The sequence below is a fragment of the Cyprinodon tularosa genome, unplaced genomic scaffold (assembly GCF_016077235.1).
Source record: "Cyprinodon tularosa strain WSP-4 unplaced genomic scaffold, ASM1607723v1 ctg298, whole genome shotgun sequence".
Taxonomy (NCBI): domain Eukaryota; kingdom Metazoa; phylum Chordata; class Actinopteri; order Cyprinodontiformes; family Cyprinodontidae; genus Cyprinodon; species Cyprinodon tularosa.
The window spans coordinates 1,365,001-1,382,080 of record NW_024039005.1 but is presented as its reverse complement, the minus strand read 5'-3'; the positions used below and the strand labels follow the sequence as shown (position 1 = coordinate 1,382,080).

The following is a 17,080-nucleotide window of genomic DNA, read 5'->3' as shown; positions in this document are numbered from 1 at the left end:
TAAAAACACTGATCATTTATTGAACAGGATGGAATCATTTCAGATTTAAAGAACTTTCAGAAGTTTGTTTTCTGAATTAGGCTGAACTTTTCCTTTAAAAGTGGGATGTTTTACCACCTTATAAAACATCTAAAATAAAGTCTGAATAAAAAAAACAAAAAAAAAAACAGTAAAATATAGAAGTACCCAATTGCAAGTAAAAGGTTCATAAAAAATGGATGTAAATTTCTTTAGGAAGCGTTTTTATATCTTCCAGTATTCATTTAAAACTACTCAGCTTATTTCTTCAGCTCTGTAATTACGCTGTAGACGGGAACTTGCTGCCCAAACTTCTATGAATGAAAATTGAAAATTACTCTGAATTAAAAACACTTATTAATTAAGCAGTATGTCATATTTTTATATTTAAAGTACTTTCAGAAGTTTATACTCTGAATGTGAGCGGACTTCTCCTTTAAGGCTGATGGGCCCCCAGCTGTGTCAGTCCCTGTCAGCTGCTGTGTCTATATTTTTCCTGTCAGTCTTCACCTTGTTCAGATAGAGGAAAAATTCTGATGCAGTTCCATGATATCTTATCTGAACATTGTCACAACATGTCATTTTTTTTCTGAGAAATGACCAAACTGGAAACGCTGCTTGATTCTTCCTGCAAGCACTCAAGAAAAATGTTTCCTCAGATGGTATTATTAGATCTCACAGGTGCTAGAAATAGAGCTCTCACTGCCACTTGTCATAAAATTTATAAAGACGTGAATATTTTTTCTTTTATACAGGCAACTCCTCAGTGCACAAATGTTTTTATTTTCCTTTGGTTTTGCTGCTTTATCTCACTTCATCTGAAAGAGCATCAGACAGCTGTGACTTTACAACAGATTCTGCAGAAGCCTTGCAGGATTAATATAATCAGTAATACGTGTGCTTCCAATGTCAGTATAATGTATGAGCAGCTGCCGGCTATGTTCCACTTCAACGCAGCGTCAAGAAGAAACACAGACTATGTTTAAATTGAGTTGCAAACAGATGTTCTTCAGTACTTCCTGACTATAATACATGCATAAACTTATAAAACAAAAACTCTTGTGTCTGCATGAAAAGAAAATTACTAATCAAGTTTGATTTCAGGAACCAACTACTAGTTTTAGTCCCTGTCTACTTTTAAGGCTAGGCTTAAAACTTTCCTTTTTGATAAAGCTTCTAGTTAGAGTGGCTCAGGTTATCCTGATCTATCTCTATAGTTCTGCTGCTATAGGCTTAGACTGCTGGAGGACATAGGGACCCCTTTTTCATCATTCTGCTTCATTCTATCTCTATTCTCCCACTCTGCAGAATCTGTTAGTTCAATCTCTAACGTTCTGCTCTCTCTGCTTTTTCTCATAGTAGCTTCATCTGGTCTGTTCCTGTTTGGCTGTGACTCCATCCTGGAGAGAAATATCAGCTGTGCTGCTGCCATCAACACCTTTGTTTCTAGATGTTGGAGCTTGGCCTGTTTTCCAGTGTAGTCCTGTTTCTCTGACTGTGACTAACTGGATGTGCTCTCTTCATCCTCTGACATGGGAGCTGGCTCGGAGCTCGTCTGCCTGGCTGTGTGTTTCCTGGACGGGGCCGCCTGTGGAGCTGGTTGACAGTTGCCTTTTGTATCTATGCTTCTTTTTCTATGTCTGCTTCTGTCTCCTTGAACCCCAGTGGGCCTCAGCAGATGGCCGCTCACACTGAGCCTGGTTCTGCTGGAGGTTTCTTCCTGTTCAAAGGGAGTTTTTCCTCTCCACTGTCGCTACAAGCATGCTTAGTGTGAGGGATTGCTGAAGAGTCAATGAGTCGATGCAATCAGCTGGTTTTCCTTAGATAGAAAACTTTGAATCAATCTGACTGGATGATCTGGTGAACTGGAAAGTGACCTGAGATGACATGATGTGAATGTGTTTCTATATAGAAGCTGAATTGAATTGATTTAACGTGAAAAGATAAATTCATGCAATAAAACTAAATAAGTGAAAGTCCAGACATAAGCAGTGTTGATTCATTTAATGGTCAGATAATCTTTATACTTGCCTGACTGTGGCGGCAGAAGGCTGCAGGACGTGCTGATGCTCTGACTCAGGTCGTCCACTTCTGGTTTGGGATCTGGGCTCAGAGGCACAGACAGGAAGTGGTTGAGGTTGATGGGATGTGTCTGACTCTGAGCCAGGCAGGGCAGGCTGCGGCGAGACGGCTTCAGGCTCTTCTCCCTCAGGATCTCGCTGATGCTGGTGTGCATGCCTGCAGGGGGGGGGGGGAGTAGAGGTGCACAAAGGAAATTAAAATAACATGCAAGTATTTCTGCATATCTGCAGATGTTGTGTCTCTTCTACCTTCTACCCATCTTCAAAACCATTAAAAGAAAGTCGACCAGTGGAGGAAAAATGTAATTTCTGCCTAAGAAGCAATTTAAAGCAGGTGACCTACATGTAATTTGTCAAAGAAATTATAAATAATCCCACTTATGACCTGAGAGATAAATCCTCTTTCAGATGGTTGTTGTTTGACGATATGTGAACTTTTCGCAGGAAATCACCCTTTTGGTGCAAACTTTTCAGTAAGAAAGTAGAGAAGTAAATCACAGTGCTTTAAAAAAATATATAAACTTTTTTTTAAATCTACAATACTCTTAAAACGAAAGCAAATACAAAAATAAACATGAATGAAACATAAATGAATAAAAGATCATACAGAATAAAAATAAATAGTATCAAATAGCCCCATTACAATCATTTTCAACGAAAAGGCAGGAATAGTGCCTGTTTTTTTTCAGCCTGTAAAAGGCGAATGGCGTAAAAAGTGGGGCCCCATCCCTGTTTTTTTTACTGAGCACTTCTGGCAAAGGCAGGCTGCTTAGCTGTGGGTGCAGAAACCACGTTAAGTCATGGTGGCAAAGTGGAGCCCTGCTCATCACACCGATCCAAGTTAAAGTATAAAATCATATAAAAACAGCTACAAGCAGAGATCCTAATAAACTAAGAATCAAAGCCACATTGATTCAGATTTATTATTTATTTAATTGACAGTGTACATTAATAAGCATTCCTGCAAATGCAGCAGTATTAGCCAAAAGGCTATTTTTCATCTGTGGTCCCTGGACAGATCTTAAAATTGTCTACCTAAAAACAACAGTAAGAATTTCAACATGAAAAATGCAAATATATATATATATAGATATATATATATCTATATATATATATATATAGATATATATATATAAATAAAAGGACACCGACACCTTTTACAGCAGCATAAAGCAACTTCTAACTATTCCAGTCTGACTGGGCGCTTCAGGGATGGAAATAAAGACCCTGAGATATTAGGCATCTCTAAGCAATACTCTAGTTGTAAAAAAGAATGGGGATTGGGGAAATTTTTTTCTTTTTTTGGAAGCATAGCCTGAGGTCATTTAAGAAGGGGGCAGTGGTGTCACGCATTCGTTTCTTAAGTAGAAGTATAAATACTGCCATTAAAAAACACTTTGGTACAGTACATGTCAGACTTAATAATATTACTTTAGCAATAGTTTCAAGGTGTTGCTTTATCGTATATCTCGTACCATGTCTTTCAGTTGTGCTGTTCTTTTTTCATCTCGTTACAGGTGATGAAGCAGAATGAAAATGTTTTGTCATTGTCTCCTTTCTATCTCTTCTTTCTTTCATCTTTTCTCTTTTCCTTTTTCTTCTTCTGTTTTTCTGCTCTATTTACATTGCAGTGTCCATATAAACTGTAAAACTCGCTGCATAATTATAATAAATTTATATAACAAATTTATATGCATGAAACAAGTGGAGCAATATGGCAATTGCCATACTGCTCCACTTGTGAAAGTAAAATCTGTTGGGCTCTTTTTGGCATCAAGACAATTATTCTTATTGCCACATTGGCAGACAGGACACTGGAAAAAAACAAAAAACAAAAAAAAACACTGAGGTAAAAGTTGAAGTATCAACTTGACCTCTTTACTCAAGTAAAAGTGAAAAAGTATGTGCTCCAAAAACTACTTAAAGTATAAGAGTATTAAGTAACCTTTAAAAGCTCAATTTTACGACTATTTCTATAAATCCTCTGAGATAGGGCCAAGGATGAGGGAGGTCTTGTTGGTCTCCGTCTCCCGATACGCTCTCGCCTGTGTCCGACCTTTCAGACATTTCAGCATCTTTTTCTGAATCCCACATCGTAGCATGGCATAGACAATTCACGTTAGCAGTTTGAAGAACACCTGCTGGCTTCTGATGGTTTCCTTTAGCTAACCAATGAGTGTTTGCGTTCTATGACTCATCCAATCACACTAGTTTTCACTAGATGTGGGCGGAGCCAATGATCTGCATTGGATGGAGCACATGACGGGAAATAAAGATTTAGAAACATTAAACTGAAGCCAAGAGGAACGAGTAACGTTTGTTTTAAAAATGTAAGGAATAGAAAGTACAGATACTGGTTTGAAAATGGAATGAGTAGAAGTCAGAAGTAGGAAGAAAAAAAAGTAATGGAGTAGAGTATAGATACCTAAAAAGTGTACTTAAGTACAGTAACAAAGTATTTGTTCTTTGTAAAATCCTCCTCATCTTGAGTGCTGCCTCTAAGTGGTAGAGACTATGCTCCAGATTTTCAAACTGGATGCTCCAAAAAGTAGGACAGACATGCTGGAGTTAAGAGATTACATAACTACAGTGATATAAAGAGACAACCAACTAGGGTTGCTTAGCTAATAATGGGATATTCATGTTACAAAGGAATAAAGTGGTGTCGACTTTATTTAAATTTGACATAAATGAATAAGAAAATATATAAAAAACTTGAAGTCATGGTGCAAAATGTGGATACAGACAGGTCCTTTGTTCTGGTCTTATCCTTCTTTAAATGATTTGCAGAAAAGTGGTTTATGCTTCACTGATGGAGGCGAGCTGTGGCCAGAGCTGCCCTGTGACGGACTAAAGGCTGATCCTTGATCAGGAGAAACCAGATACACCTCCTTTTAATAATTGAAAAAGTGGGAGGTTTTCTATACAAAGATATTTTAAAGTTTGTCACCATGAACAAAAAAAACTAGGTTTTTAATTCTGGAACATACCAAACACTTTTTTAGCTTTTAGGCTGCATTAACCTTTTTTTTTCTTTTGATTTTTTTTTTCAATCAATCACTTTTAAACATAAGACATTTTCTTTGATCAACCCCTCAAACTCGGTGTCCTGTCAGACCAGCATACCCAGTCAGACCAGCATACCCAGTCAGTAGGGGTGTAAATAATAATCGTTTTGTATCGATGCATCGATCCAAAAGCCGACGATCCGATGCATCGATACGTCCGCAAGATAATCGATTCATGTTTTTTTTTTTTATCCATTTGCTCCTGGACGTAATTCTCCTCCCGTGCTGCGGTGGCGCTAAACCTATTGTGCCCTCCTACCTCGCTTCCTGGTTAAACTCTTACAGCAGTGTGTTGCAGTGAGCTTGATGCAGACATTTTTGATTTATGCTCAATATTGAAGCGTGGTCTGTGCTACACGCTGTGGGTCTAGATACGGCTCCCAGCGTTCTCACGCACCTCGCTCTGCTAGCGGGTCAAACTTCACGAGTTGTTTTCCGCAATTTCGGTCATAAAAACAAACCAAGCCGGCTTCCTGTCTGTGGCGCTGTCTGCGATCAGCTACAATCTGGGAGAGGAGCAGCGGAGCGTCTGTGGAGGGGGCGGAGTCTGGAGCCGAGGTATTGAATTGAACTCATTACACTGATATTGTGCAGTATTTCTGCAGTATTTTTTGATGCAACTTTTCTACTTCTGTTATTTGCTGTTGTTTCAAAAAAAAAAATGCATAACGATATTACAGCTTTCATTGATTTATTTCAAACTTGAAACTTTGTTTAGCCTGTAAGGTTAAAAAAAAAATAATAATAATAATAAAAAACATTTACTGATTAATCAAATCGAATCGTGGTGTATTCTTGAGTATCGAAAATAATTGAATCGTTGGGTCAGGAAATCGATACTGAATCGAATCGCCATGATGGATGTGATTTACACCCCTACCAGTCAGACCAGCATACCTCTGCTCAATAGCCATTTATCCCGTTAGTTTATCCGGTTGGTTTTGAATGAAAAATAGACTTTAAACTACCTCAACCCTTGCGTATCCCTTTAGTCATGTACAAAAAAACTATTTAATTACTTACTTTTTTGTGTTTTTTTTTAAGCGTATGGTGATCTGACTTTAAAATGTTTTCTTTTTATACATGACTAAAGGGATATACGCTCGTCATGGTAGTTTAAAGTATATTTTTTGTACAAAACTAAAAGGATAAAAGCAAATCTGACGTCTTGCGCATGCGTATGCTGGTCTGACAGAACACGGCCAGCCCGATACAGGGCCCAGCTGACACCTGCTCAGGTGTTTCATCCACATCCCTTTCAAATGGGGCTCTAAAATGAGTTTTTCACAAGTACTTTTTGCTTTATAGCTGTGTAAACAAATAAAATGAGATTTAATAGTAATGCAACAGGAGATATTCATTTTTAGCCCCGCCCCCTAACAGTCGCCATCATTGGAAACAAGAGGCTCAGACCTCTGTAAATGTCATTGGAGGTCATTGTGCGACCATTTCAGGTGATGTAACCTGCATGCGTTACATAAGCTGCTCTGTTATTCTTATTTTCTATTCAGTTTGGTGATTTTATTGGTAAATCTCAATGAAACAACGGCTAAATCTGAGGAGCGAAGGCTTTTCCTTATGCAGAAGGTCTCCAATAATGGAAATCAGCATATTTATCTGACCAGATTCCCTTTTATGAGCAGAAAAATGCATCCTTGCACGTTTTGGCATTGTAGCAAAACCACATTTCCTCCTAGCACACTGCCCACTAAAACCTTAGTGAAACAAACATGCTAAAACTTATTCAGTCCAAATTTGCTTGAATAGTCAAGATATGGATCTATAAAGTCTGAGGGTTTCATGGTGTTTTTCAGTGTTTATTTTGGAAAAACTATTCCTCAATGCCTTTCTCTCACACAAATACAAACAATTATATTTCCAATTTATACTTTGGGAATTCATATGTCATTACAGGAGGAATTTGCTCCTAAGACGCTGAGGGCTTATGGGGTTTTTATCTGTTTATATAATGATCTGAAACATTTGCATAGTTTTAGAGACTTATTAAATAGACTTTCTACATGTAGCACCCACATTTTTGTCTTTTTATTCAAACTTATGTTTATGTTCAAAAAAATCTAAATGATAAATTCAGAAAATTGCTCCAACAATAAGCTTGCTCATAATGCAATTAAAAAATATTTCAAAACAAAAAACAAAAACAGCACAAAGAAATCTACACTCACCAGCTGAAAGCCAAGAGATACGATGATTCATATGAGGCAATATGAATACTTCTGCAGTCAGAAAAAAACACTTGAACCTCTGCAGGTTTTGTCTGTTTGAGTGCTTGATATTTGGTTGTGGTGAATCAGCCGGCCACTTTTATGAAAAGTAAAACTGTAAAACTAGATTGACACTTGAATCAAGCAGCTTCTGCCAGAATGCAAATGCAAGAGCAACATAACCGTTTTCATTAAACATACCATTCATGTTGCAGTGATAATATGAGTATATAGGAGCCCACATTTAAGCAATAAAATCAAAACGCTGAAGCAGGAACTCCACATACAGTATTAGACTGTCGCTGCAGCCATCAGTTTATCTGTTCAGTCTTGATGTAGCTGGGAGAATAAATCCAATAGTTACATTCAACTTATGACCAGAATGTTCACATTTTGGGGAAAGAAGACAGGTGGTTTGAGAGGGACGTGAAGGAAGCATCTATGTTAAGAAAGAAAAAGCAACCTTAAACGGGGGGGTGGGGGGGACTCAGATTTCAAAAACCAACAATGCAGCAATAGAGTTGATTCCTTCCCACTGTCATAGCAGCTCCAACCCCTTCACAGGAGAACAGAAGCCCTCACCTGTTCATCCAGGCCAACTATTCCCTCTAACGACCACCCTTTCAGAGACATAGACAGGTATGGGGCATTGCAGGCTAACAAAGAAGCCAAACGACCCCCATTCCAAAGGGGGGGACCCGTTCATCCGTTTCTATTTGCATGTTTTCTAAACTAAAACCAGGCTTTGTTGGGCTGCTGGATAAAACCTGGAACTAAACGCTATTTCTGACATTTTGAATTGAAAAATCTTCCTGGATGGAAGAGAAACGTCTTTAAACTTGGAAACAAAGTCCAGTGGATTGATTGACTATGACATGGATGACTGAAAATCTTCACCAGCAGATGACAAAATTCTTTGATAGGACATCTTGGTATAATAATAAATGTAGCAGAAATAACAGAGAAAATAACCCATTTATTATGTCAAGGTTTGGTTGAGGTTTGAGGACCCAAATGCAGAGGCAGAGATGCTGAGGAGATTTCTTGCAGTTTAATGGGGAAAAAACAGTAAACAAAGACAGGAATCCAAAAAACCAACTAATAATGTAAACCCAACCAGAACCATGGAGACATCAGGGAAAATAATCACGAGGAGCAAGGGAGAGACGAGGTAGGAAGAAAACAGCATTGAGATCCAGCAACGACAAGGAACCAACCAAGAGTGACAGCAGAGGGAGAGTATATGTAGCTGACTGAGGCCCCGTCCACACGAAGTCAAAACGAACACGAAACGCTAATATTTTCCAGAACGTTTGTCTTAAAGACGGAGACGTAAAATAAATGTGATCGTCCACACGAATGCATGAAAACGCTGCAAAATGTATGCCAGGTCTGTAAGTGGCGCTGTGGTGCCAAAGCAAAAATAGGCGACGAAATGTTGGGCATGCGCACTAATATTTATACATGGTTGCCCTGCGGGTCCATTTTGGTGGTTCAGTCAAATTCAGGTGCTGAACTATGTGGTCGATATTGCTCTGTTCTTCCTGGAGATATTCCAGAAGAAGAAGATTCTGTTGTAAGCCCGACAGCAGGGTGAGTAGCATTAGCAGCAACCATTCAACACAGTAAGGCGCCATTGTTGTTGTGATACTGTGTCGCGCATGCGTGTTTAGAGGCGACGCTATGACGCATGCGTGTAAAAAAAAAAAAATGCGGTTAGAGCTTAAAGATGGAAACGCGAAAACGCCGTTTCAAAATCTTCCCACTCAGAAGGCTTAATAAAAAAAAGATCGTTTACAGACCCCTGAAACGCCGGCTTCGTGTGGATGAGAGGCTGGTTTGGTGAAAAATGTGTGCGTTTAGGCCAGGGTTTGGCTTCGTGTGGACGGGGCCTGAGACAAAGGCAGGGCTAACGAGCGGATAAGGAGCAGGTGTGAGAGGAGACAGCGAGGAAGCCAGGGGCATGGAACACACACAAGAGGGCAACAGAGGACAACAGAAAAACCTGAGAACTAACATAAATCTAGAACAGGCATCCCCAAACTCCCCAAAGGTTTCTCTGCTTCAGCACAGCTGGTTATAATGATTGCAGTAGACCAAAAGCCTGTTAATCAGCTTTCAATTAAAATCAGCTGTGCTGGAGCAGAGAAACCTCTAAAACCTGCAGGACAGGGGGCCTTGAGGACCGAGTTTGGGAATGCCTGATCTAGAAATTACAACAAAATAGGGATTAAACCAATAAAACTAGAAAACAAGGAGCAAATTAAAGAACAACAGAACCAAGACCATGACAGATTAGGGTTTTAGATAAATTGTCTTTCAGACATTCCCTGTTCCATACAATGATCCTACGTAGAAATGGCTGTTCAGACACCCAAGATTTAAATTCAAGCCTTGTCCTTGTTTTGCTGATACTACGATGAGAATATTTCAAAGGTCGTGTCAGCAACAAGACAGCAACATGACGATGTCTGGTTTAGCATATTATTGGAACAATCCAGAGACTGATTTTAATTATAAACATTTTCCGTATCATTGCTCTTGACCTTCAAATAGAGCTGCAGCTCCAGTGCGGCGGTTCATGACATATATTCATAACACCAAGCCCACCTGAGTTTCTAAAGGGGAGCGTGACTCACTTTCACCCTCATTACCACCACAGCTTTCCAGAAACAGCCCACTGAAACATGCTCTTATAATTCCTCCCCACACCCCAAACTTCCTACACTGGAAGTGGCACACTAACTCATTTTGATGACTTTCATCTATGTGGGTTTTCCTAAAGGGGGGGTGGGAATGGAGCCAGTTAGAGATAAGCTTGGAGGCTCAGTGAAGCCGGTGATTATAACATCTATTTCCTGAGCAGCGACATGGATGTGACACTAATGGCAGCTGTGTGTTATAGCTCAGACTGTCAAAAGACATGAGATTAAAATTACTTTGGAGCTACATTTAAGCTCTTAAAAAAAGAAAAACTAAAACGTTGTAAAAAGTAAGAAAAATCTGAAGTTATATCAAAAAGTCTAAATAAATAAAAAAAACATGAGTAAACAAAATGACAACAGAAATCAGTTGAAACCAGTCAGAGCAACTTAATTCAATACAGAGACAACTCTGTTAGATTGGTTAGGAAAACCAGATGATTGCATCCAGTGATTGATTTGAAAGATCATGGCGAGGATTTTCGCTTGCAATATGTCATTGGCTCTTCAGCAATCCTTCACACCAAGTATGCATGTAGCGACAGTGGAGAGGAAAAACTCCCTTTGAACAGGAAGAAACCTCCAGCAGAACCAGGCTCAGTGTGAGCGGCCATCTGCTGAGGCCCACTGGGGTTCAAGGAGACAGAAGCAGACATAGAAAAAGAAGCATAGATACAAAAGGCAACTGTCAACCAGCTCCACAGGCGGCCCCGTCCAGGAAACACACAGCCAGGCAGACGAGCTCCGAGCCAGCTCCCATGTCAGAGGATGAAGAGAGCACATCCAGTTAGTCACAGTGAGAGAAACAGGACTACACTGGAAAACAGGCCAAGCTCCAACATCTAGAAACAAAGGTGTTGATGGCAGCAGCACAGCTGATATTTCTCTCCAGGATGGAGTCACAGCCAAACAGGAACAGACCAGATGAAGCTACTATGAGAAAAAGCAGAGAGAGCAGAACGTTAGAGATTGAACTAACAGATTCTGCAGAGTGGGAGAATAGAGATAGAATGAAGCAGAATGATGAAAAAGGGGTCCCTATGTCCTCCAGCAGTCTAAAGACCAATTCATGCTTCTGACGCATAGCCTCTGCAACCGTGGTCGCACACCTCAAAAGAATCCTGACTATGTGCCGGATGGTCGCAAACCCGCGCAGACCTCAAGCGGAAGTGCACAGACAAGAAGCAGCTGTGATTGGTCCTTTCCGCCTGTCTGTGTGGTCATTCGGTGCCGGGGGGCGCCATTTTTAAAAACCGAGGAACAACAACAATGGTCAACTACGACAAAAGGTTAACCGGTTTTTTGCCAACTCCATTAACAGAACCTGTTCCTCTTCAATGTCTAGCAACTCGAGATCCATCTCTGTCACCGTGATATTTTGCAGACGCGGCATTGCTGTTTGGAAAATAAACTCTCCCGTCGCCGCCACCGAAGTTCTTGTGAGTAACAACAATTTAAAGAGCAAGACTGCCATGCATTATTTAAATGCTGATAAACACAATAATATGCACCTCTCATCAAACAACTATGATAAGCAACATAATATTCATTGAACAGGAGAGTGAAGGTTGAGGAGCCCAGTAAGCATAGCACTTTATCTTGTGACAAAACAGCAGAAAGCAGTAAAGTGAGCTGAAGTAGCCAGGAGCTTGAAGAGCAGTAATTTCCTTTTTCTCTGGGGATTACTCTCTAAAGGATTTGTATTCTAGTAGTCTACTTATCTCCATTATGCTTATAGATAGAGAGGCTTTGCAGTGGGAGCTACATCCACGTCATAAAACAAGCACCTTCAATTGTTCAGATAAACCCTGTATATGCTGGAAAAGCTCAACATGTCTATGATAGCACATTAAAATTGAGCGTACTAATAATGCGATCAGTAGAACATAAAAATATGATATTTTTTAATTCTGCAGAAACACAGGATGGAAAAAGTTATCTAAAAACTAGCGCTCTGTTTGCAAAGCCTCATGAACTGCTCAGAATAGTGTAGTTTATTATTAGGCTATGCTAGGTAGCTGCCTAGGGCCCAAAATTATTGGTGGCCCCATAAAACTCTGTTTACAACTATGATGAATACAACTATTCCTTATTTTTGAACATTAATTATGTTTGTGATAAAAATCCTTTGGCGAAAATGCCATCAGAACGCTGATAATATTAAGTGTGTCTCAGCCCCCCCCTTCAGTGTCCAGTTGGATCAGTCCATCTGCTGCACATGTTCAGAAAGGTCCAAACATACAGCAGCCATTTGAAAACAAACTGCGTCACGTTAATCAATGAGAGATGTTCCACATCCACCGCTACTCCTCCGCACGTCACCGTCCACGTACGTCGTCTCCATCCTTCACCGCCCAAATACAGAGCCGAACTATTTTTTGCTCCGCCAGGTCAAGATCAGCAATTACAGTCGCACCAAACAAGAAAAAAAACGTCCAGAAGATCAGCTTCATGAAATCAAAATATGGTGACAACAGATCGGTAACTACAAATTACAGCTTAATTCTTATATATTCCCAAAAACTAAGACTGTCTGATTTAATTATTGGATGAAAACTATTGGTTATTTCACAGACCAGGAAGCAGATTTCTCATTGCGATAAAAACATTTATTTTATACTAAAAGGCTTGAAAGTTTCACCAAATCCAGTCACAACAGCTTCCAAGAGCGCATCTCACAATTTCTAATTGCAGGAATGGATGAAGAGATGCCGAGTTTGGAAATAGAGAACAAACTAGTTTTGTACGATCCTAATTACTAGGGATGCACGATATAATCGGCCCCCTATCGGACATCGGCCACCCCACCGATATTTAACCCGATATTTGATCAGCTTCTGAGTTTCTAAAGTCTAAAAAAATAAAATGGATAAAAAAATACTACTTCTTCTTCTCCCTCAAAAACTTCTTTTTTACAGACTTAAAAACTTCTAAAGAGGAGGGAAAAAATATTGATCCATTAAAATATCCCAATATCTTCCTATGCTGATATATTGCCATTTAAAAACACCATATCAATCTCTTTTACTAATGAAATATTGCTATATGTCATCGCTATGCTACGAAATCCCCCGAAAATTCACCAAATGTTGCCATATTTTTATATGTTGATATATTGACGCGGTATCGATCTATTTTACTAACAAAATCTCACAAGAATTTGCAAAATATCACGAGAGTTTGTAACAGAACGATGAAATTTCACCAGATTTTGAAAGTAAAATAGATCGATACCGCGTTTTTAAAAATCAATTTGATATCAGCATATGAAAATATATTTGAGTATATTATTTTTCAAAGTGTCAGAAATGGATAACAAAACTGCTATTTTCAATGACTACTTATTTTTGTCCAGCTTTAACATCGGTATCGATATCGGTTATCGGCTACATGAGTTTTAAAATATCGGATATCGGCCAAAATCCCAATATCCTGCATCCCTAGTAATTACCCCTGTTACAAGACCCACAATGAAAAGAAAATGTTTGGGCAGAAACATGTGTGATTGATTCTGCTGGTGAGTTTTAGGCCCAATCCAAAACCGGACCCTAAGCACTAACCCTCCGTTTGCGCGTTCGTGCGGACAGTCCGCCACATTAAGTGCCATCTCAAACCCCGTAGTGGTTAAAGAGCGATTCTGCATCAGTTGCAGGCTTGCTAGAATTCGGCAGCAGGCGTAACGGCGGCCTGCTGGCGGAGGAAACACGTTCCGCCGTATGTAAATTCCGCTGGTTTGCTGCATCTTCGTCACACTGACAGAAAATCAAGTTAGGTATAAGAAAAAACATAATTACTTCCAAAATGTGAGGTCCTGTTTACTGAACTTGGAACTGCTTCCTGTCACTGCTTCCTGTCACTGACCTGGATTTCCTCTTCCGACCTCTGATCTCCTGGTTCTGAATCCTGAGCATGTCCTCGACAACTTCCGCCGTTTTTAAATAAATGCTTTTGAGAAATCAGACTGTCTTGAATTATGGGTCCCCTGTTCTGAGCCTCGACAACTTAGAGCAGTAACTATACTAAGACTGAAAACATATATATATATAAATATATTGCATTTAAGATACTTTTTTTTTTTTGTCTGTCAATATGCTCTATCCAGAACTCAACAAGTGGAAAAGTTTTGAGTTACTTCGGGTTTATTTTCCTTAAAAAACTTCTTTAAAGAATCCTCGATGATTAATCGAAAAAATTAATCGACAGATTAAATGATTTGCAAAATAATCGTTAGGTACTGCCCTAGTTTTAATTTTAGATTAAATATGCTTCAAGTCTTTATATTTAAGATAAATCAGCATCTGGATAATATTAAAACCATGTCGCAGCAGCTCATCAAACCTCCATCCTTTTACGGACGAGATTCAGAGAAGATTGTGGCTGATTTGCCAGGAAATCCTCAGTGATAATAAAGGTAAAACTGATTTTTTTATTGTTTACGCTGAATTTTATTTTATTTTTTTAACAGTGTTCTGTCTGGCAATGTGGCAATAAGAAAAACTGTCTTGATGCCAAAAAGAGCCTAACAGATTTTGTTTTCACAAGTGGAGCAGTACGTATCACCACAGTGTTCTGTTTCATTTATGCATATAAGCAGAGATGGCAAAAGTACTCACTTTCCGTACTTGAGTAAAAGTACAGATACTTGTGTTAAAAAATACTCTGGTAAAAGTGGAAGTACTGATTAAACTTCTTTCCTCAAGTAAAAGTAACAAAGTACAGGCTTGTAAATTTACTTAAAGTATAAAAGTAAAAGTAGAAACCACTTTTTTCATGCCGTTGCCTACATTTTAAATGGATGTCTGCCAATAGGACTAGATCTCCGTTGTGTTCATTTTCAATCATCTCGTCGTCCATGCTACTATGCTAACGCCACCGCCACCAAGCTGCAATGATTTGCCGCCAATGAATACCGCCGAATCTGTGGATTCATCTTGTAGTGGTGCGTCAAATGCAACGTAGATTCCCATCCAATTAGATTGAATTTGGTATTGATGACGTGAAAAATAATAACGGTAACTCCATTGAAATGATTCAAAACTAAAGTAACGAGCCAATTTTTTAAAATGTAAGGAGTAGAAAGTACAGATGTTTGTGTAAAAATGTAAGGAGTAGAAGTAAAAAGTCGCCATAAAAATAAGTAGTAAAGTAAAGTAAAAATATCAGAAAAATCTACTTGAGTACAGTAACAAAGTATTTGTACTTCGTTACTTCCCATCTCTGCATATAAATAGCTTTATTATAATTATGCAGGGAGTATTACAGATTATACGGACACTGCAATGTAGGAAGAACAGGAAAAGAAAACCAGGAAAAATGAGAAAAGATCAAAGAAAGAAGATAAAAGAGAAACAATGATAAAACTTTTAAAATGAAGTTATAAAGCTTGTAGTTCCACTAGTATTTGTGACAATCCAGCCTAGAGTTAGTTTTCATGACAAAAAGAATAGCAAGTTTTATTACTCCGTTAATCTTATCTTGACTTTTATTTTTTTTAGATGCTGCTAGTTTATCTCTGTTTTTGTGGCCTATTAGAGGAATAGGCATTTATTTTCACTCAGATAATTGTATGATTAGTAACAAGCTTTCAAAGTATTGCAAGAAGGATTGCGGTTTAGTGAAACTATGTTAAAATAATCCTCTTTTTGGTTCATCCTCTATCAGAGTGAGAACTCTAAAGCATTAAGGTAGTGCAAATTTAGGTCACTGGGTTATTTCCCATCATGCCCCGTATGTTTTCTCACCCAAGACCTTTAATTATTCATCGTTTTTCAGCTGAACGGATTTTCAGAGACACAATTTTTAAGTAACAATCTTCACAGTTAGTGAATAATTTCAGTGTTTCTGCTCTAAAATGGATAATAGACTAGAAACATTTTACTCCTCCTCCTTCAGGAGGAAAACCTAAAAACTGGTTCCAGTGTGACTGTAAAACATTTTTTTTTTTGTGTTAAAAATATGAAAAAAGTTTTTATTGTTGTAAATATTGCTGTAAAATTAATTTATTTAACCGGTATGTCCAATAATAATGGAGGACATTGATTGCCTAAATGGCTGCATGGTGATTTATGAAGCTTTGAGTTTAATAAAGTCATTTAAATATTTCCATCATCCATCCATCATCCATCCATCATCCACCATCCATCCATCATCCATCCATCCATCCATCATCCACCATCCATCCATCATCCACCATCCATCCATCATCCATCCATCCATCCATCATCCACCATCCATCCATCATCCATCCATCCATCCATCATCCACCATCCATCCATCATCCATCCATCCATCCATCATCCATCCATCCATCCATCCATCCATCCATCCATCCATCATCCATCCATCCATCCATCATCCATCCATCCATCATCCATCCATCCATCATCCACCATCCATCCATCATCCACCATCCATCCATCATCCATCCATCCATCCATCCATCCATCCATCATCCATCATCCATCCATCCATCCATCATCCATCCATCCATCCATCATCCATCCATCATCCATCCATCCATCCATCCATCATCCATCCATCCATCCATCATCCACCATCCATCCATCATCCATCCATCCATCCATCATCCACCATCCATCCATCATCCATCCATCCATCATCCACCATCCATCCATCATCCATCCATCCATCATCCATCCATCATCCATCCATCCATCCATCATCCACCATCCATCCATCCATCCACCATCCATCCATCCATCCATCATCCATCCATCCATGCATCCATCCATCATCCACCATCCATCCATCCATCCATCATCCATCCATCCATCCATCCATCCATCCATCCATCATCCATCCATCCATCCATCCATCCATCCATCCATCCATCCACCATCCATCCATCCATCATCCATCCATCCATCCATCATCCATCCATCCATCCATCCATCCATCCATCCATCCATCCATCCATCCATCCATCATCCATCCATCCATCCATCCATCCATCCATCCATCCATCC

At 39.2% G+C, this 17,080-nt stretch overlaps 1 protein-coding gene across 4 annotated transcripts in view; it reads right to left on the bottom strand.

The window, feature by feature from the left end:
- Positions 1–17,080, bottom strand: part of ano3 (anoctamin 3) — a 100,175-nt gene that overhangs the window by 51,337 nt on the left and 31,758 nt on the right. For all 4 annotated transcript variants that reach the window (XM_038291265.1, XM_038291266.1, XM_038291268.1 and 1 more), the window contains exon 2: positions 2,050–2,256. In XM_038291265.1, coding sequence (XP_038147193.1) covers positions 2,050–2,256 — 207 coding nt within the window. The remainder of the gene's footprint in view (positions 1–2,049; positions 2,257–17,080) is intronic.